Below are 26,685 nucleotides of genomic sequence, written 5' to 3'. Positions count from 1 at the left end.
GAGAAATATTAGCAGTATGTTATGATGCTGCATGTTAAGTGATGTTTTGACTATATTAATGAGTCTCTCTGTTAAAATTTAAGTCAAGTAAAAGCCCTAGAGTATGTACTTTTGGTTTATAGACAAGAAGTGGAACCATCAAAATTATAATAAATACATGGGCAAAACTGCAATATTTAGGAACTGGCTATGAGAAGTTTTCTTATCTATACTGAATTGCCAAAAGACTGAAGTCCTACAATTGATTTGTCATCCTAAAAAATGGAAGGAGAATAGAGACAGCTTTCTCTGGGGAAATGAATGAAGAATAGACCCAAGTGTCAACAGCAAGAAGTGCAATGACATGCTGTGCCGTGACATTTGTCACATTAATACTAAATACCTCTGAGCTCAAAATAGACAAGTGTAGAACACCAATGGCAAGTTTCCATAGGCAAGCCAACAAAATAACAGGAATGTATTTCCAAAAGATACAACATATGATTATATTTTACCAGAGAGGCACATGATTACACAATAAAATACTTAAATGGTCAATAATGTCAATAGAGACGGATAAGACTGTAAAAGATAAATAGAAAAATTTCTGTGAAATGTAAATTATGAACCAGGTGGTCCTTTATCTGGGTTATGCCTATGTATGGGACAAGAAACTCTATAAGGTAATCCCATTAATAAATTTCCTAAATATTCTTCTATTTGTTGGTGAGGTTAGCTACTGCAGAAGACGCACCTGGACTGCTTTGATTGGCAAGAAGTAGCATCAAAGAAATGTCACAGGATTTTGGTAATTTCTAAATCCCCTGATTTTACTTTAACCACCTTCCAAATAGGAATTCTTGCTTGCATATGACAGCATCTGCTCCTACTCAGAATTGTTTTGTAGTGGGAAAGAAAGGAGAAGAAAAATGCAGCAAAATCCACACTGGGTCAATGCTACAAATAGCGGGCCAGATCTACCCAGGAATCCTGGTTTGCTTAATTGTTTCCCCCAACTTACACTGTTCCTTTATTGATCTGAGCTGGAAGTGAAGACTTTAATGCCATTTACTTCAGTGGGAGTTGAGGGTGTTTAGCATCTTGCAGAAGGCTCTCAGCATCTCATAGGCTTGGGCCCGAGATGCGGTCTGTTCCACATGAGCTATGTCACTAATAACTCTTTAGGCTAAACAATCTGTTCCACTTCGTATTTAGCTGTCTGTGACACTCTGAGTACCTTTCCCAGACCTGAAGAAGAGCTCTGTGTAAGCTCAAAAGCTTGTCTCTTTCACCCCTCTCCCCTCTTCTCTCTGTTAAATAAAGATGCCAGATTCCTGGTCAAACAATTGTTCTCTCTTTATAAATCACAACATGTCTTTTGAAACTTACCTGAGAAGAAGCTGAAGAGAAAGTTAGTTATATCAACATGATCTCAGTGTAGACCGTTATATACAGAAGAGCTAAACCAGAGATGCCAATTCTCCCTAATTTTCCATAACCCTCCTGATTTTTACATGTAATTATGAAATTACTAATTGAGGCTTAAACCTACTAATTTTGCAAACATGCACATATATCTATCTATAGATACGTGTGTGTCTAAAATTTGCATTCGGGAACTATGAACACAGCAAATGGCACCACAGGCCCGGGGGACATTCTTCTCCACTACTCTGTGTCTGATAGGGAGTAAGATGCGGCACTTTTGAGTGGGTTGAGACATAGCTGGATTCACCGCCCAAGCCATAGGATGCATGTTGCTCTCTAATTGCCCCGGGTAGGCCTGCTGGATGATGTTAACTGCACTCACCAGCAACAGCAACAGCAGAGCCTGCATGGGGAATCCAGTGCCCCAAGCCCCACTAACAACCACTGCTGCTTGCCTCCTGTCAGACCCTCACTGTGCAGTCACTGGGGGAGGAGAAGCCAGAATTGAGGGTTTAGGCCCAGCGCTCTCCCCTCCCAGACCCGGGGCTAAAGTCTTGAGCCCTGGTGCTCCTCCCCGTGGAGTTCTGGGCTTTAGCCCTGTGGTGGGCACCGGTTCACTGGGCTGCAGCCCCATAGGTGGACCCCCTGAAACCACAGACTACCAGGGGGCTGCGGACATCCTTTGAGAACCACTGCTCTAGAGCCCCGCATCCGATCCACAATACGCAAAGATGAGGAAACAAAGGACCGCATCCATGGATATAAAGCAGATATCCACGGATTTTCAGGGCTCTAGCAATATGAAGATGTTCACTCCTGATCAAGTGATCTTCATGCAGTTTTATAACAGTTCTTCAGTCACAAAAGATGAGTCTGATAATTCAAGCACAGAACTGAGACCCAGGAGCTCTGGTTCTTTTTCTGACTTTGCCAAAGACTTGCTTTGTGACCCGTGGGAAGTTATTTAACCTGTTTGCCTACCTGTAGAAAAAAATTGGTGTTTTAAGGCTTACCTCACTTATGTCTGTAAAATGTTTTGAGATACTTAGGGTACATTTACACTACAAGCACTACAGCGGTACAGTGCTGTAGTGTAGACAGTACAATAATGGAATGGGTTTTTAATCGCTGTAGTAAATCCTCCCCAGCGAGAGGCAGTAGTTGACTCAACAGAAGAATTCCTCCATCGACCTCACTGTGTATAGGCTGGGGGTTAGGTAGACCTAACTACTCTGCACAGGGCATGAAGTTTTTCACAGCCCTGAGCGATGTAGTTAGGTAGACCAGGCCTTAGACTGAGACCACTGCAAAAGTGCCAAATATTGCTACACAGTGACTTACTGCTGATGTGTTTGGAACTGCCATCTAATATAAGAGGGAGAAGTGCAAAGGTGGTGATGCACAACTTTTGCTGATAAGTGAGATCTGTGATTAAATTACACAAATGTTTTTCTTTTGTCTTTTGGGTCCTGCCAGTTTTCGTCTCTCTGGTCGAGGGAGATTGTGGTTATGAGAATGTTCTTGTTTCCTTCATGTCCATGTTTTTTTCAAAAGACTTGTCTGGAGGTAGTGAGTCCGATTAAGAACCTTCATGTCACATTTGACTGTAACCTTTTAATGGAGAACTAGGGTTGTTATAAATAGGGCTGGTACACCGCTTATTATAAAGGTTGACAGAATTTTCTCCCATAGATAAAACAACCTGTCCTTGATCTTGGAAATGACTGAACCATTTTGGATGAAATTTCTCCCCCAAAACAATTTAGCCTCAGGCAGACATCCACGTGGGAAATTTCAGTCCAAACAGTTGAAGATTGGCAAAGTTATGAGCAACTGAAAAAGGTCATTGTCTGGAGCGTGAGAGGCTACCTTGATGATAGGTGGCAATGCTAGTCTGTATTTATGTGGTTACACTAACTGTTGTACATATGCAGTCCCTTTTCTTGTGATGACCTCAGAGACGCAACACATACCTTTATTACTTGATTAATATAGTTCACTCAACACATACCTTTATTACTTGATTAATATAGTTCACTCTTAGCAGGACTTCCAGCAGGGTTTCTCCAGAGCTTGGAATTAGTTCAGACTGCAGAAGTACATCAGAAGTACATCTGCTCACTGGCTTGATCAGCCATGCTCATATTAAGCCAACTTTGCAGTTTTTACATAGGCTGACTATAAAGTGAGCAGGCTTTTGTTTAGCCCTGTTTTATATGCCTATAATAGTGCAGGACCTGGCTCTTTTAAAGCTTCTTCATTGAACCTCATACTGACTGACACTACCTTCAATTTTAGGTTGAGCTGCTTTCCTGTGATGGGTCCTAGGATGTCATACCTGTTCCATCCTAGACAGCCCTCTCAGTTCTGGCCTTCTCCATTTCTATTCTTCGCAATTTTTCTTCTCCAAATTTATTTTTAAATGACCACTGTTGTCCCTTTGTATCCCCCTCCCCTCTACCTCGTCAGACACCCTGATTTTAGGTTGAATTTTGAATCATTGTCTAGCAACCTAAAGGAATTGATGGGCCAGGTTCATTTAGAATAAAATTATTATTAGAGATTCAAGTCAGACAACATTTCCATTGACATTAGTAGGAATTTTGCTTGTGTAGACTACAGGATTTGGCAACTAAGTATTAATAGAGGTGGGTGGTTTTCCCCTGATCTCTCTTAACACTTCCACAAGTGTGTTTTGGCCTGGGAGAGTGTAATAGGCATATTTTCAGATTTCAGATTTATCTGAAACAACAAAGTTTATTATGAGGCTTTCTTTGGAAGGTCGCATGCAGATTATTGTCCCCTCCCACACACTAAGTGCTAAACACAAGTAAATATTTAAGTATTAAATATGTCTGATAAAATGTAGCTAAACTAGGTTTACTAAATCCTGTCCACAATTTGTGTGTGTGTGTGTGTGTGTGTGTTTATATGACAAAACAATGCACAACATGGCTCATCTAGATTTTTCAAGCTTCATCTGCTTTGGTGATGTCAGATCTGAGTAATACTTAACATAAAAGTGACTGGGGTTAGAAACAGGTTAAACAGAGAACTAAAATAGGAAGAGTGGATGAGTATAGTTCTAATTATATAAAAAACATTTTTAGGACTTCATTGTTATAAATCTGACTTCACCAGGATTTTTTTTTTAGTCACTCCTATTTCAAGACTTGAGTATGTATAAGAAAAGATGCAGGGTCAGATTCTGTTCTTCACCACCTGGAGGGGCACCACAGAAAGTCCAGGCCAGGGGCAGGCTGTGACTTTAAGCCTCGTTTGTGCCCTCCTGATTCTAGGTTGTCTTAGGGCTGTAACAGCCCAAGCATCTCTCTGCTATGGCGCTGCCCCCCATTCCACCTCCAGCAGTCCTCCAACAGCAGGGTTCATGGGGATGGGGTCCAGCGTAAGTATCTGATCTTTTAGATTTTTACGGGGATTGTTTTCTACTACAGAATGTCGTAGGGATCTGGCTAGTGAAGAGACTATCTAGTTCCCTTGTGTGCGGGCAATCACATGAGGCAGACCATCACTTGCCTCATTATGGTGAAATTCTCCCTGGCCTCATGCAGGCTGTTTACAGCCCCGACAGGCTGCCAAATTTGAGATTGTATTATCTTTTCTTTGTCTCTGAAGCACCATGTACTTTTATAGCACTGAATAAATAATAACATGCAAACATGAATTTAAAAAACCTCAGAGGCAATGGACTAATCAAGCAATGTACTGCTCTTGATCTGTACAGCTCTCATTGATGTCCGGGGAGGTATGTGTATGGATTTAGGGTTCATAGAATATCCACAGAATATAGGGGTTCAAACCTGTAATTAGCTTGGAAAAAACTCTGGTTTTGGCAAATGTTTCTGTGAAGTGCAAGCTGCTGCTATGCTTTGATTTGATCAGAGACATGGATATAAGAATTGCCAGACACTGTACAGATGCCAGAACGTAATGTGATTTAGGTGAGTGTTCACACTTAACCCTATTGCAATTGATTTTGGTCTGTAGATTCTTGAATTTAATAAAACATTGATATATTCCACCTATTTTTAAGAATATAGGAAATGTTTAAATGGTGTCACTGAGTCTGCTTTTTGAACATGCAAGTCAGGATGAGTAAAAACCAAATTTGGAGTGTCATTGTAGCCGTAGCCGTGCTGGTACCCAGGGTTTTAAAGAGACACGGTGAATGAGGTAATATCTGTTATTCAACCAACTCTTGCTGGTGAAAGAGATAAGCTTTCTAGCTCCACCTCTCAGCAGATTAGCTAGATCAGCTTATTACTGAGATTGCATTATTTGTACAAAATATGCTATCACACATTTACTGATGCCACTATGCTGTGACGTACTGTTATAAACCAAGCTTCAGTTGCAAAAATAGATGAACAAAGTACATTTTGTAAACTTGTGTCATTGGATTTTTTAATAGTGTATTTATTTGCTTTCTGAACAATGTGTACAGTTCAAGCACTTATAGTGGGTTTCCTAGTAATTTAGTGCAAATTAGATAGGGTAAGAAATTACCCCCATAAGGAATTACCTTTCATGTTGCTCGTACTTTCAAAATGGAAAAAATGCTTGCTAATTGTGCCTTGGATTGGTAATTGGATATAGCAAGGATGAGTAACTTCATCTGTTGCGGAATGGTTTATATAATAAGTTGCATTTTCCCCATGAATTTCACACTGATGGTCAGTCCATTGGCATGACTACAGGCCATAGCTATGCCTCCCCACTTATTGCACGTTCAAGCATAGACAGATTATATTTTCCTTACTCAAGCTTTGGTCTTGTTAGCAGCAGCTCCTTTAAGAGTTTTAATGTCAGATATGAGCTGATAGAGTTTCTTGTGCAATAAAACCTTAGTGTTTGGTAAAACATTCACAGATCCAGATTGCACCAGGTAAGTTCCCTCTGCCTGTATTGTAGTGCAGAAGGGACAGCAGAGAGAGTACAGGAAAACAGCTCCTTCTTAAAATGTTCCTGTGTCACACTGAGGCAAATTAAAATAGACCTGTCATTTTTCTCTGTGTTCTTTCTCATCATTGCTGCTTTTTGACAACATATCTATGACCAAGCATAAGACTTCTCCTTTCTATTCAGTCTGCTCCTCCTGCCGTGTTTATTTAGTTATGCCACAGCTCAGTATTTTGTTATTGAATAACCACTTCATGCTGGAGAATTCAGATGTCAAAAACGGTGGGTTGTGACATCACTGAAGTGTTTAGTGCTGTTTATTATAAACAAGACACTTATATTTAAGGAAAAATCTTTTTAGTAACTAGAATGCATTACAGTTAAATAGATTCTGGCCAAGCATGATGCAATATTCTTTTACGTTGATGTGCCAGAGGACCTTTTATTACTCACCCATCAGTCAAAAAAAAAAAAAAAAGTATCCAAATTCATGGTGACATTTCTTCAACTATTCACTTACATACTCTTTTGGGAGCAAAACCCCTGAAGGATTTGGTATACTATCAAGTCTTCACAATAATTGGCTAAAATGTTCAAGGGCAGTCAGCTCACCATTGGATATTTTTGTAAAGCCAATTGCCATAGTGTCTAGCTTCTGTAATGGTACTTCTGAATGTTTCCTGTCTGTTAAAGGCTCACAGAATGCATCAGAAAACAGGTGTTTTGATATTGCAGTTGTAAATGCATATTTAATTTATTTATTAGAAGCCAAAATGTGATAAGTTTGTTCTACTCCACTCTGTGATTTTGCAATAGAAGAGTCTTTAAAAAATGTCAGTAACCATTAGTGATGTGTCAATTACTGTATTACAGTTTTGCCAGAGACTGTTTAAGCAGCAGTAGCTATATGGCTCAGAAAAGACAAAATAGAGAGCAGCAGATTTTTGTTTTGCCAAACTCTCTTTTAAAAAGTGGCACAATTGCTTTAAATCACTGGTGGTGGTTCTCCATATGATATTGAATTATATCACTTAATTGTGAACTTCTATTCACTCATTTTCTTCTTTATTGTAAAGTTTTCAATACCTTTGCACTGCATGTTGTGTAGTCATCTATAGTTCTGAAAAGTGGGTGTAAAACACCACTTTTCTGAGCTAGTAGCAGTTTATATACCAACTTTTCACAGGTGCAAATGATTATACACAAGGTGCACAGCTATGGCAAATGAGGCCTGCTGAGTGGTTGTCCATCTCACCAGACAGTAATTTGTGCTCTCAACCATTTTTGTCATTCTTGAAAATACATGATGTGTCTTCTTATACCACACCCTGGTGTCTAAATACCTTGGTCTAGAATAAAAGTTTTGCTCCTGACTCTAATTGTGCAGGACTAGGTTCCAAATTGGTTCTAAAAGTTATATATAGTAAAAGGTTAAAAGTATTCAAATCTCATGAATGTATCAGGTCAGACTTTTTCTTGTAAGCAATTTTTTTCTACAGAGATCTCTTCCCTGACTATGGCATTCAGTGATGCATCACTAGTAACCAAGTTTTCTATTTTTTTTTTAACAGAAACTAAACAGAGAGTTGTAAAATTCTCCCAGTGCAGTTTTTGGTAATGAAAATTTGAAAGCTTCATTCTTTCCCCTCTGGTAGAGGGGGAAGAGTCCCTTCAAGCTCCCTCCAGACCCCACTTCAAGTCCTTATATGGCCTCTCTCTCCCCACTCTAGCAAACACCTAAAGGGGTTCTTGGAGCAAACAAAAGAAAAGTCCTCTCCCCTCTTTCTTCCCTTATGGCAGAGAGGCGTCTGTGGGAAAATAAAGAAAAGGGTCTACCTCCAGCCCCTCCCCGTGGGGCATACTGCTCTGAGGCTGGGTCATGCAGCTTCTGGAGCAGTGAGGCTTGTTGCTGTCTCCCTATCGGTGAGCCTGTCTCTGCTGTCTGAGGCAGGGCTACCCTCTTCTAGTTCACCACCCCTTTCTGTGTCAGGTTTTCCATTTTTAAGCTCCCCTCTGTCCAAGCATAAAAAGCCTCTCTGTCAGTGTGAGGGCATGCCACTTCATACCCACTCCCTTTGGTCTCTTTGGCACTTCCATGCATTACGGTTGTGTTTTTACTTTTAATTTTCATTTTGAATGGCCTTTCCCACTGATCATAATCAGTCAAACCTACCAATTTGGATTTTTTTAATGTAGAAAAGAATGTTAAAATTGACACATTTGAAGATTAGAGCAATTGTTGCCATCCCATTGATAAAGAGCAAACGTACCTTCTGTCTAAAATGCATCATTTTAGTTTAAGGAGAAACACCATAAGAAAGAACAAAGGAGAGTCTTTGAGGGAGAACAGTGTGTGTGTGTGTCTCTCTGTCTCTCTCCCCTGTTGCAGGCTGCAGTAACTAGGAGAACAAAATTATTACTTTAAAGGTGAAAAAGACAGAAAACAAAGACATCACAGTTTCATAGCTGCTACACACCAGAGCAACTCCATGTTTTCAGGAGATACTCTCAGAATTCTCATCTTTGTACAAAGGCCAAGTGTAATGGAATGCTAAATTGTACTATGCTGTTTAGCCACTTGGCGGCATTGTGTAAAATACTTTATTTAAACAAACCTCAGCCATTCCTGGCAGAGCATTAAAGGGTCTTATGATGAACACAGCTGGTGTGTATAAGCAAGCTCTGTGACTAGTCTGTATATGGTACAGAAGTACATGACACCAAGTAAATGGACAGGTGAGACCAACACAATGGTAAGGGAAGTATCAATCAAATCAGTAGGGTTCATCCCATTGATTACTAGGAAGTTCCCTGAAATTTGGAAATTGATCAGATATGGTCTTTACAGACAAACAGAGAAATGCCACTGAATTGAATGTTATGTCTCACTTTGCTCAGTCAACAACTGCACAAAAGATTGTTCTTGGCATAATACCAACCAGGGTAAGCAACAACTGTTCTGTAAATATCACAGGACCTGAGGCTTCCATCTGTGCTGGGGTCTCTATTACTAATACATTATGGAAGCTCACCTCGGGCTCCAAGATTTCAACCCTGCTTTCCAAGAGACTGTTATTTTTGTTTGTGCTTTGTTTTGTAAACAAGGTAGACATTATACCATTCACATGTAAGTCTGATTGGATGTAGAAAACCAAACTATTCTCCTCCGTGATGTTTATTTTTGTATTCATCTCATCAATTATTCCTTCCAAGCATGTCAAGATAGACTGATTTTTTTCTGTCTAGCCATAATCTCTTCCAGTATCCCTCTAGTTATCTGATTGCCTTCTTCCTCTCCTTCATCATCACTTTCAGACCAGGGGCTTAGTCCTGGTACAGGTCTGAATGCCCTCAGTTCTAATGGACTTTGACAGACCTTGAGGACTCTTGGCATCTCATAAAAGGTGCTCAGTGTCTCACAGGACTGGGCCAGAACTAGCCAGCGGTGCCAATGCTGTATCTGTTGTTTCAAAGCTCTGGTTTGAAAGTACCAGTATTCTTATGTTTTTACTTTCTTGTTGGTATTGTGAAGTCACCTCACCTCACCTCATGTGAACTTTATGCACAAAATCCTAAACTTTACAGTTATTGAAGTATTTGGCTATAGGATTTGTTCATTTGAAATACAGAGCCAGCACAATCTGTGGCCACTTCATTCCCTGTCACTGTGGTTCTCACCTCCCTCCCTAGTATTTTTTAAATAAAGTAAATGGAGTGAACCTTAAAAGATTCAGTGTAGTCTCAAGTTTAGATTCTTACCTAAATGCATATGAACTTTTTGAATTTTCTTCCCCTTTTGCCACATTTCTACTCAACCAGATGCTGTTCCCTTCTTCCTTCCTTCCTTCCCTCCCTACAGCTCCTGAAGCTTGATCTTCAACTCTGTTCCTCTCAGAGTCAGTAGGAGCATCAGTCTCTGCTGCGCTTGCCATCTTCAGATGTTGCATGTTTGAGGGGGGAGGGGAAGGGGTTACCATGACAGAGGCAATCCCAAAAGAAAGGGAATCCTTTGACTTGGGGAAACTCCAGAGTATTCAAGATTTTAATGCGGTTTCCACCTGAGGACAGATTTCCACACTTGCTGAGAATCCTGCAATGGATTTGTCAGAATAATAGCAAAGATCCTCACCAGCTGAATCCATAAATCCAAATAGTTTTGAGTCTGGTTTGGTTTGGTTTGGGGGGCTAATGTTTGAAATAGTTCTTTCCCCCAATCTGTAGGGTCCATTCACAGATAATTTGTTTTGTTTTTACTTATATAATGGAAGACTTTAAGGGTGCAGAGCACTTCCTGAGAGTTGCCAAGTGTCCTCAGATCTCATTGCTAAATAATATGGATGCTTACGTTCAATAGTGTTTCTTAATGACCTAAAATTTCTCTATGAAACAGGTGATGCAGATGTACCTCCCATTTTGTGGAATTGCCATATCTAACGCTCAGCTATTTGCTGCTTCAAGGAAGGAATATGACAGAAGCAGAGTAAGTAGAGAGCAGCACGTTGGACAGCTATCAAGCACATCTCTCTTTCCTTCAAATTCCAGAACAGACAGTTTTAAGGAACCAATTAAGTTTTAGTTCAAAATAATCCCAAGAGAACCTTTTAAGTGCATGGTGAATGTCCTTGAAGCTACAGGCTTAGATGGTGGTAGATAAATTTGCTTTTGATGTTAAATGTTTGTTTCCTGTTGACAATTTCAAGTTTATTGTGCTGAGATAGGTGTGTTTAGAACCCATGCTGCAGAGTAGAATGAGTTACAATATTCAGATCTTTTTAAAATTCCAGAAATATCAACCCTCAAGCATCCTGTATTTGTAATATTTCATTTGCCTACAGGAGTGAGTTATGCAGGGTACTCCAAAGGAGTACAACCACAACCTTTAAGCCACACCGTTATGCATTCTGTACATAACACATATTTTGCAGAAAAAAGATCATGGAAATGTTCTAGTGAGTTTTTTTTATTGGTATTGTTTTTCTTAAATCTCTCCTCCTGTGAAGCTAAACTCCCTTTGTTCAGTCCTCTCACTGAGTTCAGTGGGACCAAGATTTCACCCTATGTGTCCAACTAGGTATGATTTGTAAGGAGAGGGAAATTATAATGAACAAATATTAAAATCTCCAAATGTTACCTTAGATTTTGTATATATAATTATGTAATCATGAGTATCTTGGTATCTACCAGGACCAGACATCTTTGCTTTATATCCCATTGGGAAGCTAGGAGTCTCCCCTTTCCAATAGTGTAGAGCTCTAGGTTGTAGATCATGAGGTCTTTATTCCTGTACAGCTCTGAGTATAGACCACTGCAATTTTGGGAGAGAGGGGGAGAAGGAGACATTTTTGTGGCAGTTTTTTTAACAATATGGTGACTGAAGCTGCTCAGGGATTTGGTTATTTGCAATTAATTCTTTAATGTTATCTAAACTTACATAGGACAGATTGAGGAGGAATTGCCAAGAGCTGTCTTTTGCTCTGTGGGACTTTATTAGTGGTAAAAAAAATCTAGTCTTTAATTTTGAGACTTGAGCTGATGGAACCCAAATCCTCTGTCATATAAACCTTATTTTCTCTTGAGACTAAACACTGGTGGTGACGTTTCCCTTTTATAGAAGCATGCTGACATTTCTGATGAAGTTGTGGCACAAAGAAAGAAGTAAACAAATAAAATAAAACATTTGAAATCATCAGATCACTCTGAAGGGAAACTGATAATGGACTCTGGAGGAAGTCTCATTTTAATCTCCTTAGCCATATGGGTAGTTTTAAACAGGAAAATATTATGGTGATTTTTCATGGCACTCGAATACCTCCTCCCCTCCCCTAAATGTTTCACACTCACTCTTTATTAGAATATGGCAATTTCTGGGGATTGAGCGCAGCTCAGGGAATTGTCCTGGAGAGAATTGTCCTTCCCTTCTTGATCACTATTTCAACCTCAAGTAAGTATTAACAAAACCCATTGCCATTTGGCAGCTCTGTGGTGACCTGTGTTCAGTGACACTCTAGAGTTGCAGGAAGAGCACAGAACAATGGAATGTTGGTTTGTACAGTTGCTATTTTACACATGCATGAGTTATTATTTTAAAAGTTCTTGGTAGATTATGTTTTAGTGCCTATTTTACTTTCCTTGAGGCATTGCTTATTATATCCATATTAAGTTGGCTCAAATTTGGGGCCTGTCATCCCAGTTGTGGCTGTATGTGTTATCTGAAGAAAAGTTTTGTGGAATTTGCTTGACAAAATGTACATGGACATTCAAGCAAGCTCATTTTGATATCATCTTGGTTGTCAGTTTGAACTGCTTTATTATTTTTTTAGATGGGATTCAATTAAACTGAATTAAATTGTCTTGTAAATATAGACCTTGATTTGGCAAGACAGCAAACCCTGAATAAGCCAACATAGAGAAGCTTGTATGGTTTAGATTGTAATCTGTGTAAATCAAGATTTTTCCCATTTGGACCCTGGTTTGCTTATTAGCAAGGCTCAGACTTCTAATTTTCTTTTATATATTTAGTGATATGGAGACACTTTAATGCAAGTGCTGTACCCAGTGACACAAAATAATGGGTCAAATTAATCTCTAGTGTAACTTCAGTGTCTTCAGTTTACTCACAGGTACTAGAAGTAGGGGTTCTGGGGGTGCTGCAGCACCTCTTGGCTTGAAGTGGTTTCCATTATGTATAGCGTATACCATTTGGTTCTGTGGGTCTCAGAACCCCCACCATAAAAATTCTTCCAACACCCCTGGTTGATTTATATTAAAAAGAATTTGGCCCATTATATTTAAAATAGAAAAGGAAACTACATTTAAAAATATTTTCAACTCATGGTTAAGTTGTAAATTTAAATTTGGGTGTTTATTTATCAGATTTACTCTTAAGGTGCAGATATAGGTTAAGTAGTAAACGTTGCCTGTGAAGGAAAGAACTATTGTGTTTGTGCCTTTTTTTTTTTGCTGTCTCATGTAGTATGAGAAAGGTTTAACAGCTTTTTTAAATTAAAAAAATATATATATATTTTCTTGTTTTGCAAATGGGTCCCAGAGCTCGGGCTCCAGCCCAAGCCCAGCAGCCTACACAGCAATGAAACAGCCCTGGATCCCAAGCCCTTTGAGACTGAGTTGGCCAGCTGTGGGTTTTTCATTGCAGTGTAGATATACGTATATAAAGTAAGATGCTAATAAGATCTTGTCTACACACAATTTGAGCACCAATTTGACTAAATAGCTTTAAAATTGATTTAGCGTAACTAGTGCAGGCCTTTTATATTGAGACTTTTATTTCAGATTAGAAGTGCCCTATTTTGATTTACCTTAAATTGGTAAAGAACTGACTTAAGCAAAATTATTATAGGAATACGAATATGAAATAAGTGCCCGCTGAAGGGGGTTACACTGATTTTACTAAATTAGTTTCTAAACTGATATAGTGAAATCAGAGCTCAAGTTGTGTGTAGACCAACCTTAAGTGTGATCAGAATCTGCCCCTTTGTGAAAGATTTAACATTCCTGTCCCTTCAAATGAGGGCTGAGAAAGTTCCTGCTGCAGTCCTCTAGTCCCTCCTGCAAAAACGGGTAAGGCAAGGCTTCGTATTCCTGATATTTCTAGAAAAAACGAGCAAACACAAAACACATTTCAGATCTCCTTCGCACATCATAATGAAAAAAAAAGAAAGCAAACACAAGGGGCTCAATCTTCAGCTAGTCTAAATCAGCACTCCACCACTTCAAGGGAGCTATGCCTACCTGCACCAGCTAAGGATCTGGTCCAATGTTTTTTCCCCATTTACAGATCACCTTCAAATACCTCCCTATCTTGGTGGAAAATGTTCACGTGGAATGTTTTTGCATGTCTGGTACCTTTTCATCAGATCTTAGGTCTACTTTTAATTGAGAAAATGGGTTCATTCGGATTTATAAAGGTTTGTGTAAGCTGATTGTAAAGTAAGGATCAGTGTGACTGTCTAATGTAAAAATATTTACACATCTTGTCTCTCCCTAGCCATGTCTTGTGTTTGAAATGGCAATGAACTTTTTAAAATAAATGAGTAAAGCAGGATTATTATTACAGGCATCATCATAATATTCTAAAACAAATCTTGGCCACCCAACCATAGGTCAGCACATGCGGACGTGTTATTAAAAGACACAGTTTTCCATCCCATCATGAAGCATATAAACCCTGGTAGCTAAATACTCCTATGAAACTTTGAAACTCTCTCTTCTTGGATCCAATCCAAAATCCATTGAAGTAAATGGAAAAAATCCCATGGATTGCAATAGAGTTGGATTGGGCCTATGTAGGGCCAAACTCAGACATCATTATTCAGTTCTTACTCACTCTTTACTCAATAAGAACTCCCATTGATTCAATTGACACTAAAATCAGTAAGAATTTTGCTTGAATGAAGACATATGGGGAGTTACTCTTAGATTTTCATCTATGTAACGAGATCAGAATCAGACCCAAAGAGTGCACATCTTTACAAGTAAATCATTTAATCGTCGTTTCTGCAACCAAAGTAATAATTTCCTGTCCTCTTATGCAGGCTTTGCTGGAGGTAGTTAATGACCTCTTTGAGGAACAGACGGACTTAGAGAAAATTGTTAAGAAAATCATGCGTCGAGCCCAGACTCTGTTGAAGTGTGAACGATGTTCAGTGTTACTCCTGGAAGACATTGAATCACCAGTAAGTGGTCCTTCAAATTTTAGAGAAGGTCTAATACATGAGTGGGATAATGTCTGTTTTTATTGTGGTGAGGCTTTTACATATAAAATGTAAGTACCATATTGCACAGTGAATGTTTTTCAATATATAATTCTTATTTAAAGTTATATAGACTTTATATTTATTTTTCTCAAGGCAAAACCACACCATCTGTTTCTAGTCCCTTTTGCTCACCTAAAGATTTTTATTGTAGTCACGCCAAGTTCTTTATGGAATTGACTTCAAGAGGAGTGATCCAGTTGTAGTTATATAGTTCTTACTTGCCTGTGTGTTTTTGTTTGTTTGGGGTTTTTTTTGAGACCCTGGTCTCTGTGTGATGGTAGCAGCATTTAACTGAGAAGCAAACTGCTACTCTGGTGTGGTTATAAAAACAATTAAATGCTTTTAATCCATCTTGTCTTCTGTTTTCCTTTTCTCCACAATGCAATTGCTCTAAGGAAAAAAGTCTTTGTTGTATCATCTTCCTGAAACTCACTGCTAAAATTGTCATTTTTAAAAATATCTTACTGAATTGGTGGTGCTTGAAAGCAGCCTTAATATACACAACCAGATCCAGAGAACCATAAACCAGTTATTTAATGTGCATCTTTTAGAAACTAATTTGTTCTGCATGCATTTCAGCAAATAGGCACTAAATGCCTTTGTAACTATTTTTATGACTTTTGTAGTTTTGCATCTTTTATTTTTGTTCAAATGTAAATTCACAAATATTTCCCTGAATCCTTCAGTATTTTCTGTTCAAATAGACACCATTTTGGTTTCATGTAAAAAATTTCTTTTTCGGGGGAGGGCTTCGTGTGTGAAAATTTAAAAATTGCTGGTGCCCTGAGGCTACAGTATTCTACACCTCTATTGCCTCCCTCCTGTCTGGGGGTGCTCCATCTTGTTTTCTTTTGTCCCATCCACATTTTCCCCCGTGTAGAAAAGTGGGAGAGGGACAGTGGAGCTAGGCTGTGTCCTCTTTGCACACACATCCAGTGGAACAGCACTGGATCTGTTGAATCTGGGAACTTTCATAGCCACGGAGGAGGCAGGAGGACTGACCCCTACATTCTCTAAACTTTTCATTTGACTTGCAGTTTCTGGAATTGTAAGTGGGGTAAGAGTTAAAGATAACATGTTTCTTTCTGAGCCCATATGTAAGCGTATTATTATTATTATTACTGTGATTTTGGAAAATAGCCTGTTCGATGGAATACATGCCATCGTGTTCTTTCAGAGATGCGAGCTGCAGATAAACTCCTGGCAAACATTCACATTTGTGTCACTGGAGATGGCATTAATTGTAGCTTGAAACAACCCATGGTAATACAATGTGGGTATTACTTATAAAAAAGACATGTTTATCTGAAGGTCATATACCAAGACAAGATGGTGCAATGGGGAATATTCTGTCCACTTATCAAAGGAATAATTATTTTACTCTAAAGTTATATTAAAGACCAGGAGGTTAACAATATAAAAAGTTCTTATCAAGAATTTGATTTCATGCACCATTCAGCCTGTGCCTTTACAGAATCTCTGCAACACTGACATTTGCAGACTGCTGAACATTTCTTTAAGAATGTACACTGGTTCTTTGTAAGTCTGATAATCGGGCATATCTGCAAGGACTGTGAATCATAACTCCAATACACTGGAGGAAATGTAAGTCATTGAGGCACCTGGTGCCAGCTGTTAAAAGCCAGAAATATTCTCTATAGGCCATAACATGCCATCAGCTGTTAAGAATAACTCCCCACTGAAATTAACAATTAATTTAAATGGGAAGTTGTATTTAAAAGTTGTTGACTATCTGGCCATATTACATATATTAGAGGAAGTTCAGTTGGAGTTAATCTGGTCAACTGATGTTGTTGTGTTTCTCCTCTGATTATTTCTGGTTGTTTTTCAGATTATTTAGCTGCTTCATTTATGGACTATGATAGAATGAAGAACTGGTCCTTTTAAGTCATTGTGAGCCTCTCTCTATGCTGTAGCAAAACATTGTAGGAAAAATACTATTTTGGGAAGGAGCATGAAAAAAAATCAATTGAGTATCTTTATAGTTTACTTATGTTCTGTGTTGCAGTATAAATTTTGAACATGAATAGTCCACCTGAGGAATGTGTGATTGAACATTCAGTCTAAGATCCCTGGCTAAAAATATAATTAATATATAAAACTTTACATTGCTGTTGAATACATATGTAATTTTTCATGAAAAATCCCAAGTTCAGATAGAATGATTTTTTTTAATACAACAGGTGGTGAAGTTTACAAAATCCTTTGAGTTGCTGTCTCCAAAATGGAGTGCTGATGCTGAGAACAGGTTAGAACTCATCTTCAATGGTAATGGATTGATGGTTATGTCATAGTGAGTTACAGGTGTTTGCTCTATTAAACCTTAGTATATTTACTTATGAAACATTGGACTAAATTTGATTAAAATCAGCCTGATCCTGCACTTTTTACTCAGGCAAAACTCCCATTTATTTCCAAGGGAGTATTGCTTGAATAAGGCTCCACATCTACATACTGCCTTTGTGTCAGTGTACACTGCCGATGAGCCAGGGAAGATCTGAGGTCCCTTTATTGTTCATGAAGAACACTACTCAATTAATAGTGACAGATTTTGCTTTGCTTGGTGAGTATCAAAGTAAAAATAATTTAATACAGTTGTATTTTATTAATGGAATGATTTCAGATTTGTGCTGCATTGATTGAATGTAAAATGGTTTTCTGCAGTAGCGTCAAAGGGTTGGCCACCAGACTGTTTTTATTTCTGACCCCTGCTGAAAGGGAAAAACATACAAACCTCTGGAAATGCATGATGGTGAGATGATAAATGAGTGTGGCTAAATGCCAGCTGGGAACCCATCTAAACGTATACCACAATCCATCCTTACTTTATAAACTCATCTGTGAGCCTGATCTTTAATTAATAGATTGGAAACAGTAGTGCAAACAGATATTTTTGCATAACCGGGGCTACCTTCCAAGTGCCCAATCCTGCAAGGTACTGAGTGTTCATTGCTCCTTTAAAGGCCCCAAGAAACCAACCTATTGCATGGGAATTCAGGGGTATCATTGAAAGCTTTTTCCCTTCCCTTAAGGTTGAATCCTAAAACTGAATCTTATCCCAAAAATTTCACTGAAAGCAGTTTGTATTGCTTTTGAAATTTGTATTAGGAATATAATATGAATACTACAAAAAACCCTCAGTTTCTATCCTGCTAACAATAACTTGGCAGGTAGAGTGGAAGTATGGTTTATATACATGCACTCAGGACAATACAAAGTTGCTAAATCTAATTTTAAGCCCTACCAGCTTTGACAGTCCCCTTTTAAGAATACAGTAAACTAAAATTCACTTTTCCTAATGCTGTACTACTTCACTTCCAAAATTGTAAGGAGAGATCCCACTCATAGCTACCATGGTGATTAGAAGCATTATAGGTTAGGTAATTATAATGGTAGTGCTTAGTACTTTATGAAAATCATTTCATCCATAGATCTCAAAGTGCTTTACAAAAAGTGGATAGCATTATATCATCCTCATTTTATGGATGGGGAACCTGAGGATCAGAAGGGTTAAGTAACTTGCCCAAGGCTACATGAAGTCAGATGCAGAGCCAGGAATGGAATCCAGGTCTCATAACTCCCATCTGTGTCCTATCAACCAACAGAGAGGGATGGGATAGAGGAAGCAAGGAGTAAAAGGAAAATGAGCAAGAAGAAATGAGAATGCTGGGTGTATGAACAGTTGACTTGCTAGTTCACGTGAGAATTATAAATTATTGCTTTTGATCAGGAGCCTCAGAATAACAATGGCTCTTTCCTAAGACAGTTAATGGGGAGGAAGGATGTCTGTTTGTTAAAGCATGGGACCAGGACTCAGGACAGAAGATTCTATTCCTCATTGTGCCACAGATTTGTTTTGGCCTAGGCAAGTCATTCAGTCCCTTCCACATTTGTGTGTGAAGAGGAGCATGTGCCCATGGAAGGAAGTCCAGCTCTGTGGCAAGCAATCTCATGTCCCATGCAGTTCCTGTTTTGCAAAGGAACTGAGGATGGGATAGTGAGCAGGCCAGCCTCCTTTGGGTTCCCACCCCAATTCTTGCACTGCACTCCCCTTCACACTGTGGGACATCCCATTCAGGGTGGGATTTGGAGGAAGCCACAGTAGAGTTCGGCCTAGATGCACACTTTGCAGGCACTGTGCTGGGTTGTAGGATTGGGTCCATAATTTGTTGTGTGTCTGTACCAGTACATATAGGGTAGCAGAGATTCTTACTTCAAACTTTTGATATAAAATTTCAGAAGTTGCTATAGAATATATTGACACATACTGATGCTGTTGCTTTACATATGATTGAGTCAAGAGTAACTTCATTTTAATCAAGTTATGTGAATGAACACATACATGCATGGTATCAGTTTTTTCAACATACATAGTTGTTTATGCCCATATATCTCAGATTAGCAAGCCCTCTATCTCTCGTATAAAAAATGACATTACTTTTAATCTTTATTCTGCATGGAAAGTCAGGCTGGGTTTGCAAAGGTCAGTTCTAGACTGGCAGTTAGCGTGCCACATTTAAATCTGCACAGTCATCCTAGCATGCGCACACACACTCTAATTAGTTGCACTACAATGGGGAAATAAAGGTTATTTGGGATACAAAACAATGCCCAAAGTCCTTGACATTTGAAAATTATTTCCAATGACTTTTGCCCTTTTCACTCGAGAGTCTGCAGTCCTTATTCAGGAAGACTCCTACTGATTTAAAATCACTGGGTGTTATGCCCGAATGAAAACTGCAAAATCAGGTTCTTCATTGTGGCTTTAGTGAAGATATATGTACCATTATCTGAAACTGTAGCAGGGAGCCACGCAGACTGTTGAGTGGGGAAAGTACTAGGCAGAAATTCTACAGTGAAGCAGGGTGGCTCCAGGGATAATATAGCTTTCCAAATTCTAATGCCTTTCCCTTGTCATTGTTAGAAGAAATGGATTTTGTGTGTGATCCTTTACCTTTCTCAACTGTTACTTCCCTAAATATTGTCATGGTGAAACAACCCTGATTATCAGTAAATATTCTCCTTGCTTCATATCTTTTTTTTCCTCTGCAGTTATTTGCAAATAAATAGCCTTGGAGACCATGTTTTCTTTGTGTTCATCACTTGTTTGATTTGTCAGTTTCTCATACTACATGGTTGGTTTCAATTTGTGAATAATCATGATAAATTCACATTCTCATTTCTAACAGTCATTTCATTCTTAAAGTGCAAGTTTTGCCAAATGTTTCTAATTTCCCTCCCCCTTTTAAAAAGTATAAAATTTTCTTTATTCACATTACTAACACCTTTTTAAAAGTCCTGAAGGCTCAATGCTCATCTGTGCAGAGTTTAGGCTTGATGAAGATGAGGTGCAGGGAAGGTGTCTTTAAGACATCTTTTTTCTCCTCCTATCCGAGGAGCTGAAATGGCTTGTGGCATAATTTAGAGCAGCCAAAGGGCTGCTTAAAGTTACAGTGGCTCTGATAGTCCCATACAATCCCACACTCCCATAGCAGTTTTGTGCTTTCTCCCTGCCCTTGGTACTCCCTCCTCCTATGTGGAGGAAGTGAGGAGTGGGTGGCATAGAGTTGCCTAAGACGACCCTGCACTACTGAAGTATTTCCCTATGTCAGGGGATCCTTAGCTGCCCATTTAGAGCAGCTTCCCATTTGCTTTGTGCTGTTGAGTCCGAGGATTGAGCCTCTTGATTTAAATTTACACCAGAAATAAATACTGAGATTCTTCCTCCTAAAATCTCAGTCACTCTCTCTGTAGAGTATCTGTAAAACATTTGCTGGTGATGTAGACAACATGCTTTTAAAACTTCATCCTGAATTATGTCTAGTTTTTTTTAATTTGAAATTGTTTGCTGCTTCAAATGCTTGACACTCATAATCCAGTATGGATTATCAGTCTCACATATAATAATAATGTCCAGATTTTAATCTTTGCTGTAAGTCTTACAATTCTACCGATTTTATGGGGGTTTTTTTGTTTTGTTTTTAAAAATACACACCAAGTGCTTTGCATCTGTAATTATAATTTTACCCTTAAAGGTTTTTTTCCTCTCAGGTCTGTGATGCCCCTGGAATAAATCTTAAATTATTTAACCAAATTTTGCACTTATCTTTGAAATATTAAAATATCAGTTTAGATTGCTGTCAAAATATTTACTATATAATGTATTTATTAGATTCACTCAAAATTTTTGTCCCAAATTAAAATTGTTAATCTTCTTTTTTCAAAGCATCTTTATTTATAACTTTGCTGAACATTTTTAACATTCCTTTGAAAGAGGCAAATTCTATGAATTCGTCTGCAGAAAATGAGCATAGCCAACTAAATCAATCCTCTCTCATTGACTGAGACATCCAGCTGTTTTAATACTGTATTGCCTGAAAATTGCTAGTTATTTCTCAAGGGAACTCGAGTCCCTTTGTTCTTTAAAAATGCTTTTTAACTGTTGAAAATTAGAGAGTTGTCACTTCAAACCTGAGATGACTTGCATTTGTTTTTGCACTTATAAACAGCTGCCCATTACCTAGGTCATAATCCTGCTCTCAGTGAGTCAGAATGAATTTTGCTATTGACTAAATGAGAATAGGATGAGATCCTTTTAGACTTCTGCAGAGTGGGTGTAGAAGGGTGGTGAATCAGGCCCATGATTTTGATATCCTGTGCTAGTTTTGCTGCCAGTTTTGCAGCCTTTAGGCTAGCTGTGGCAGAGAGTCAACCTTGAAAAGGAGTAGCATTCTCCTATTATATGTCCAAAGGTTCTTATTGCTTCAACACTCATGTTATCTATTCAAAAGACTACTTCATGATTCCTTATCCACATGCCCCACGCAACTGAGTTCACAACTGCATATCAAAATTACAAAAATGTGACACCCTACAACATAATGTTTTCACCATTTTTGCCACTGCTGAATGCAAGAAATAATGATGTCAACACAGAAAATAATACAAAATTAAAAAAAATATTTAATTGATTCCTTTTATTTATTAGAGTAATGGGGGGGGGGACTACAGATAATACATTTCTAGTTACCTCACTAAAAGTGATCATTTACAAGTTGCTCTTTTTTGTAAGCAGACTTCTACACAAAAAGGAGCCTTGAAATAATTCTACTCCCCGATCTGTTTATAATTACAACTCTTTATTGAGCATCATATATAATTAATCACAGTGGGCCAATCACCTCTTCTGCCTGAAAAAAAAACAGTGAAAGGAAGGTTTGGGAAACTGTTGGGTTTTCATAAAGGGTAAACTTAAAAGAAATACAAGCATATTAAAGTATGGAAATGCACAGCTAAGGCACCAGTCTTAATTCTGATGTAATTAAAAAAATATGAAAAATCATCTGTAGTGTCTTTAACAATATTGCTGGGTGGGTTAAGGGATTTTTAATCTATCCAGCTATACTCTTAGCCCAGAAGAAGAATCTGTCCTATCTTGGGGCCTCTTCTTCTGCTCTTCCACCCCCACGAACATGATACAGTTCTGTGGTGACCTAGAATCCTATTTTCAATGTCTCCGACTCAAGGAATATTTCCAACATACCTCTGAACAACATACTAACCCACAGAGTCCTTTCTACCAGCACTACAAAAAGAAGGATTCTGGGTGGACTCCTTCTGAAGGTCAAAACAACAAACTGGACTTCTACATAGAGTGCTTCCGCCAATGTGCACGGGCTGAAATTGTGGAAAAGCAGCATCACTTGCCCCGTAACCTCAGCCGTGCAGAACACAATGCCATCCACAGCCTCAGAAACAACTCTGACATCATAATCAAAAAGGCTGACAAAGGAGATGCTGTCGTCATCATGAATAGGTCAGAATATGAACGACAGGCTACTAGGCAGCTCTCTAACACCTGTAATAGAGCCAGACTCACCCAACGGTGTCTCCTGCTGGTTGTCCTTGGGAATTAGCTCGTCAGCCTCTGGAGTGCCCTCTGCTGTCTGGTGATCCACCTTACCGCTGGCCCCAGTCCCTCCTAGGACCCAGTGCCTCCTCCCACTGGGGTGCTGCCTCCTGGCAGTAAATCCCAACAATCCCTGAGGGTCTCCCCTCCCACTACCCCCATCTCGCCTCAGTCTTGGCTACTGCCTGTCATTGCTTAGCCCCGCTCCCCAGGGCAGACTGCAGTGTATCAGCCACTCATCACAGGCAAGGGGGTTTGGACCTGCTGCCTCTGTCTACCCGTGGGCTGCCTCCTTGCAACCCCAGTACCTAATAGGCCCTAATCTAGGCCTCGTAGCCTGGGGATTTCCAGGCCGGAGCTCCCTTGCTCCCAAGGCCTTTCCCCGTCAGCCCTGCTCCAATCTAGGTATTCCCTCGGGTCCCTGCAGCCAGGTCCTTCCCTCTCTGAACGCAGAGAGAGACTCTGGCTAAGCTTCAGCCTAGCAGCCATTTTATAGGCCCAGCTGCGGCCTGATTGGGGCATGGATCAGCTGTGGCCATTTCCCCAATCAGCCTAGCTTTTCTTGCCCTCAGCCCTGGCTCTCTCCCAGGGTTGGCTTTTAAGCCTGTCAAGGTTCCTTCCCCACTCTGAACTGTAGAGTACAGATGTGGGGAAATGAATCATAGAATCATAGAATATCAGGGTTGGAAGGGACCTCAGGAGGTCATCTAGTCCAACCCCCTGCTCAAAAGCAGGACCCATCCCCAATTAAATCATCCCAGCCAGGGCTTTGTCAAGCCTGACCTTAAAAACTTCTAAGGAAGGAGATTCCACCACCTCCCTAGGCAACGCATTCCAGTGTTTCACCACCCTCCTAGTGAAAAAGTTTTTCCTAAGATCCAACCTAAACCTCCCCCACTGCAATTTGAGACCATTACTCCTTGTCCTGTCCTCTTCCACCACTGAGAATAGTCTAGAACCATCCTCTCTGGAACTACCTCTCAGGTAGTTGAAAGCAGCTATCAAATCCCCCCTCATTCTTCTCTTCCGCAGACTAAACAATCCCAGTTCCCTCAGCCTCTCCTCATAAGTCATGTGTTCCAGACCCCTAATCATGTTTGTTGCCCTTCGCTGGACTCTCTCCAATTTATCCACATCCTTCTTGTAGCGTGGGGCCCAAAACTGGACACAGTACTCCAGATGAGGCCTCACCAATGTCGAATAGAGGGGGACGATCACGTCCCTCGATCTGCTCGCTATGCCCCTACTTATACATCCCAAAATGCCATTGGCCTTCTTGGCAACAAGGGCACACTGCTGACTCATATCCAGCTTCTTGTCCACTGTCACCCCTAGGTCCTTTTCCACAGAACTGCTGCCTAGCCATTCGGTCCCTAGTCTGTAGCTGTGCATTGGGTTCTTCCGTCCTAAGTGCAGGACCCTGCACTTATCCTTATTGAACCTCATCAGATTTCTTTTGGCCCAATCCTCCAATTTGTCTAGGTCCCTCTGTATCCTATCCCTACCCTCCAACATATCTACTACTCCTCTCAGTTTAGTATCATCCGCAAATTTGCTGAGAGTGCAATCCACACCATCCTCCAGATCATTTATGAAGATATTGAACAAAACCGGCCCCAGGACCAACCCCTGGGGCACTCCACTTGACACCGGCTGCCAACTAGACATGGAGCCATTGATCACTACCCGTTGAGCCCGACAATCTAGCCAACTTTCTACCCACCTTATAGTGCATTCATCCAGCCCATACTTCTTTAACTTGCTGACAAGAATACTGTGGAGTGCATGAAAACCTCTTAAGCTTACTTTTACCAGCTTATGTTAAAACTTCCCCAAGGTACAAACTATTTTACCCTTGGACTTCCACTGCCACCACCCAACTTTATCTGGGTTCCTGAAAAAACGTAGTTTGGAAACGTCTTTCACCCCAAAATCCTCCCAACCCTTGCACCCCACTTCCTGGGGAAGGTTTGGTAAAAATCCTCGCCAATTTGCACAGGTGACCACAGACCCAAACCCTTGGATCTTAGAACAATGAAAAAGCATTCAGTTTCCTTACAAGAAGACTTTTAATAGAAGTAAAAAAGAATCACCTCTGTAAAATCAGGATGGTGAATACCTTACAGGGTAATTAGATTCAAAACATAGAGAATCCCTCTAGGCAAAGCCTTAAGTTACAAAAAAGACACACAGACAGGAATATTCATTCTATCAGCACAGCTATTTTCTCAGCCATTTAAAGAAATCATAATCTAACACATACCTAGCTAGATTACTTACTAAGTTCTAAGACTCCATTCCTGTTCTGTCTCCGGCAAAAGCATCACACAGACAGACACAGACCCTTTGCTTTTCTCCCTCCTCCCAGCTTTTGAAAGTATCTTGTCTCCTCATTGGTCATTTTGGTCAGGTGCCAGCGAGGTTACCTTTAGCTTCTTAACCCTTTACCGGTGAGAGGATTTTTCCTCTGGCCAGGAGGGATTTTAAAGGGGTTTACCCTTCCCTTTATATTTATGACATGCCCCCCAAATCTCAGCTAGGGTGAAACGCTGTAAAGGGTAAAGGGTTAAGAAGCTAAAGGTAACCTCGCTGGCACCTGATCAAAATGACCAGTGAGGAGACAAGATACTTTCAAAAGCTGGGAGGAGGGAGAAAAACAAAGGGTCTGTGTCTGTCTGTGTGATGCTTTTGCCGGAGACAGAACAGGAATGGAGTCTTGGAATTTAGTAAGTAATCCAGCTAGGTATGTGTTAGATTATGATTTCTTTAAATGGCTGAGAAAATAGCTGTGCTGAATAGAATGAATATTCCTGTCTGTGTGTCTTTTTTGTAACTTAAGGTTTTGCGTAGAGGGATTCTCTATGTTTTGAATCTTAACCCTTTACCGGTTAGAGGATTCTTCCTCTGGCCAGGAGGGATTTTAAAGGGGTTTACCCTTCCCTTTATATTTATGACAAAGCTGCACAAGACAGGAGCGGGTAACCACCCCGCTACACACCACATTCTACAAGCCATTACCCTCTGATCCCACTGAGGGTTACCAAAAGAAACTACACCATTTGCTCAAGAAACTCCCTGAAAAAGCACAAGAACAAATCTGCACAGACATACCCCTAGAACCCCGACCAGGGGTATTCTATTTGCTACCCAAGATCCATAAACCTGGAAATCCTGGAAGCCCCATCATCTCAGGCATTGGCACCCTGACAGCAGGATTGTCTGGCTGTGTAGACTCCCTCCTGAGGCCCTCTGCTACCAGCACTCCTAGCTATCTTTGAGACACCACTGACTTCCTGAGGAAACTACAATCCATTGGTGATCTTCCTGAAAACACCATCCTAGCCGCTATGGATGTAGAAGCCCTCTACACCAACATTCCACACAAAGATCATAGAATCATAGAACATTAGGGTTGGAAGGGACCTCAGGAGGTCATCTAGTCCAACCCCCTGCTCAAAGCAGGACCAATCCCCAACTAAATCATCCCAGCCAGGGCTTTGTCAAGCCTGACCTTAAAAACATCTAAGGAAGGAGATTCCACCACCTCCCTAGGTAACGCATTCCAGTGTTTCACCACCCTCCTAGTGAAAAGGTTTTTCCTAAGATCCAACCTAAACCTCCCCCACTGCAACTTGAGACCATTACTCCTTGTTC

At 39.9% G+C, this 26,685-nt stretch overlaps 1 protein-coding gene across 2 annotated transcripts in view; it reads left to right on the top strand.

Moving 5' to 3' along the window:
• The window catches only part of PDE11A (phosphodiesterase 11A), a 224,288-nt gene that overhangs the window by 91,523 nt on the left and 106,080 nt on the right, over positions 1-26,685 (top strand). For both annotated transcript variants that reach the window (XM_048868451.2, XM_075117976.1), the window contains exons 3-5: positions 10,718-10,807; positions 14,880-15,020; positions 17,306-17,370. In XM_048868451.2, the coding sequence (XP_048724408.2) occupies positions 10,718-10,807; positions 14,880-15,020; positions 17,306-17,370 (296 nt within the window). The remainder of the gene's footprint in view (positions 1-10,717; positions 10,808-14,879; positions 15,021-17,305; positions 17,371-26,685) is intronic.

This window comes from Caretta caretta, chromosome 11, assembly GCF_965140235.1.
Source record: "Caretta caretta isolate rCarCar2 chromosome 11, rCarCar1.hap1, whole genome shotgun sequence".
Classification (NCBI taxonomy): domain Eukaryota; kingdom Metazoa; phylum Chordata; order Testudines; family Cheloniidae; genus Caretta; species Caretta caretta.
The sequence above is the reverse complement of the archived record's forward strand: the minus strand, read 5'-3'. Positions and strand labels throughout refer to the sequence as shown.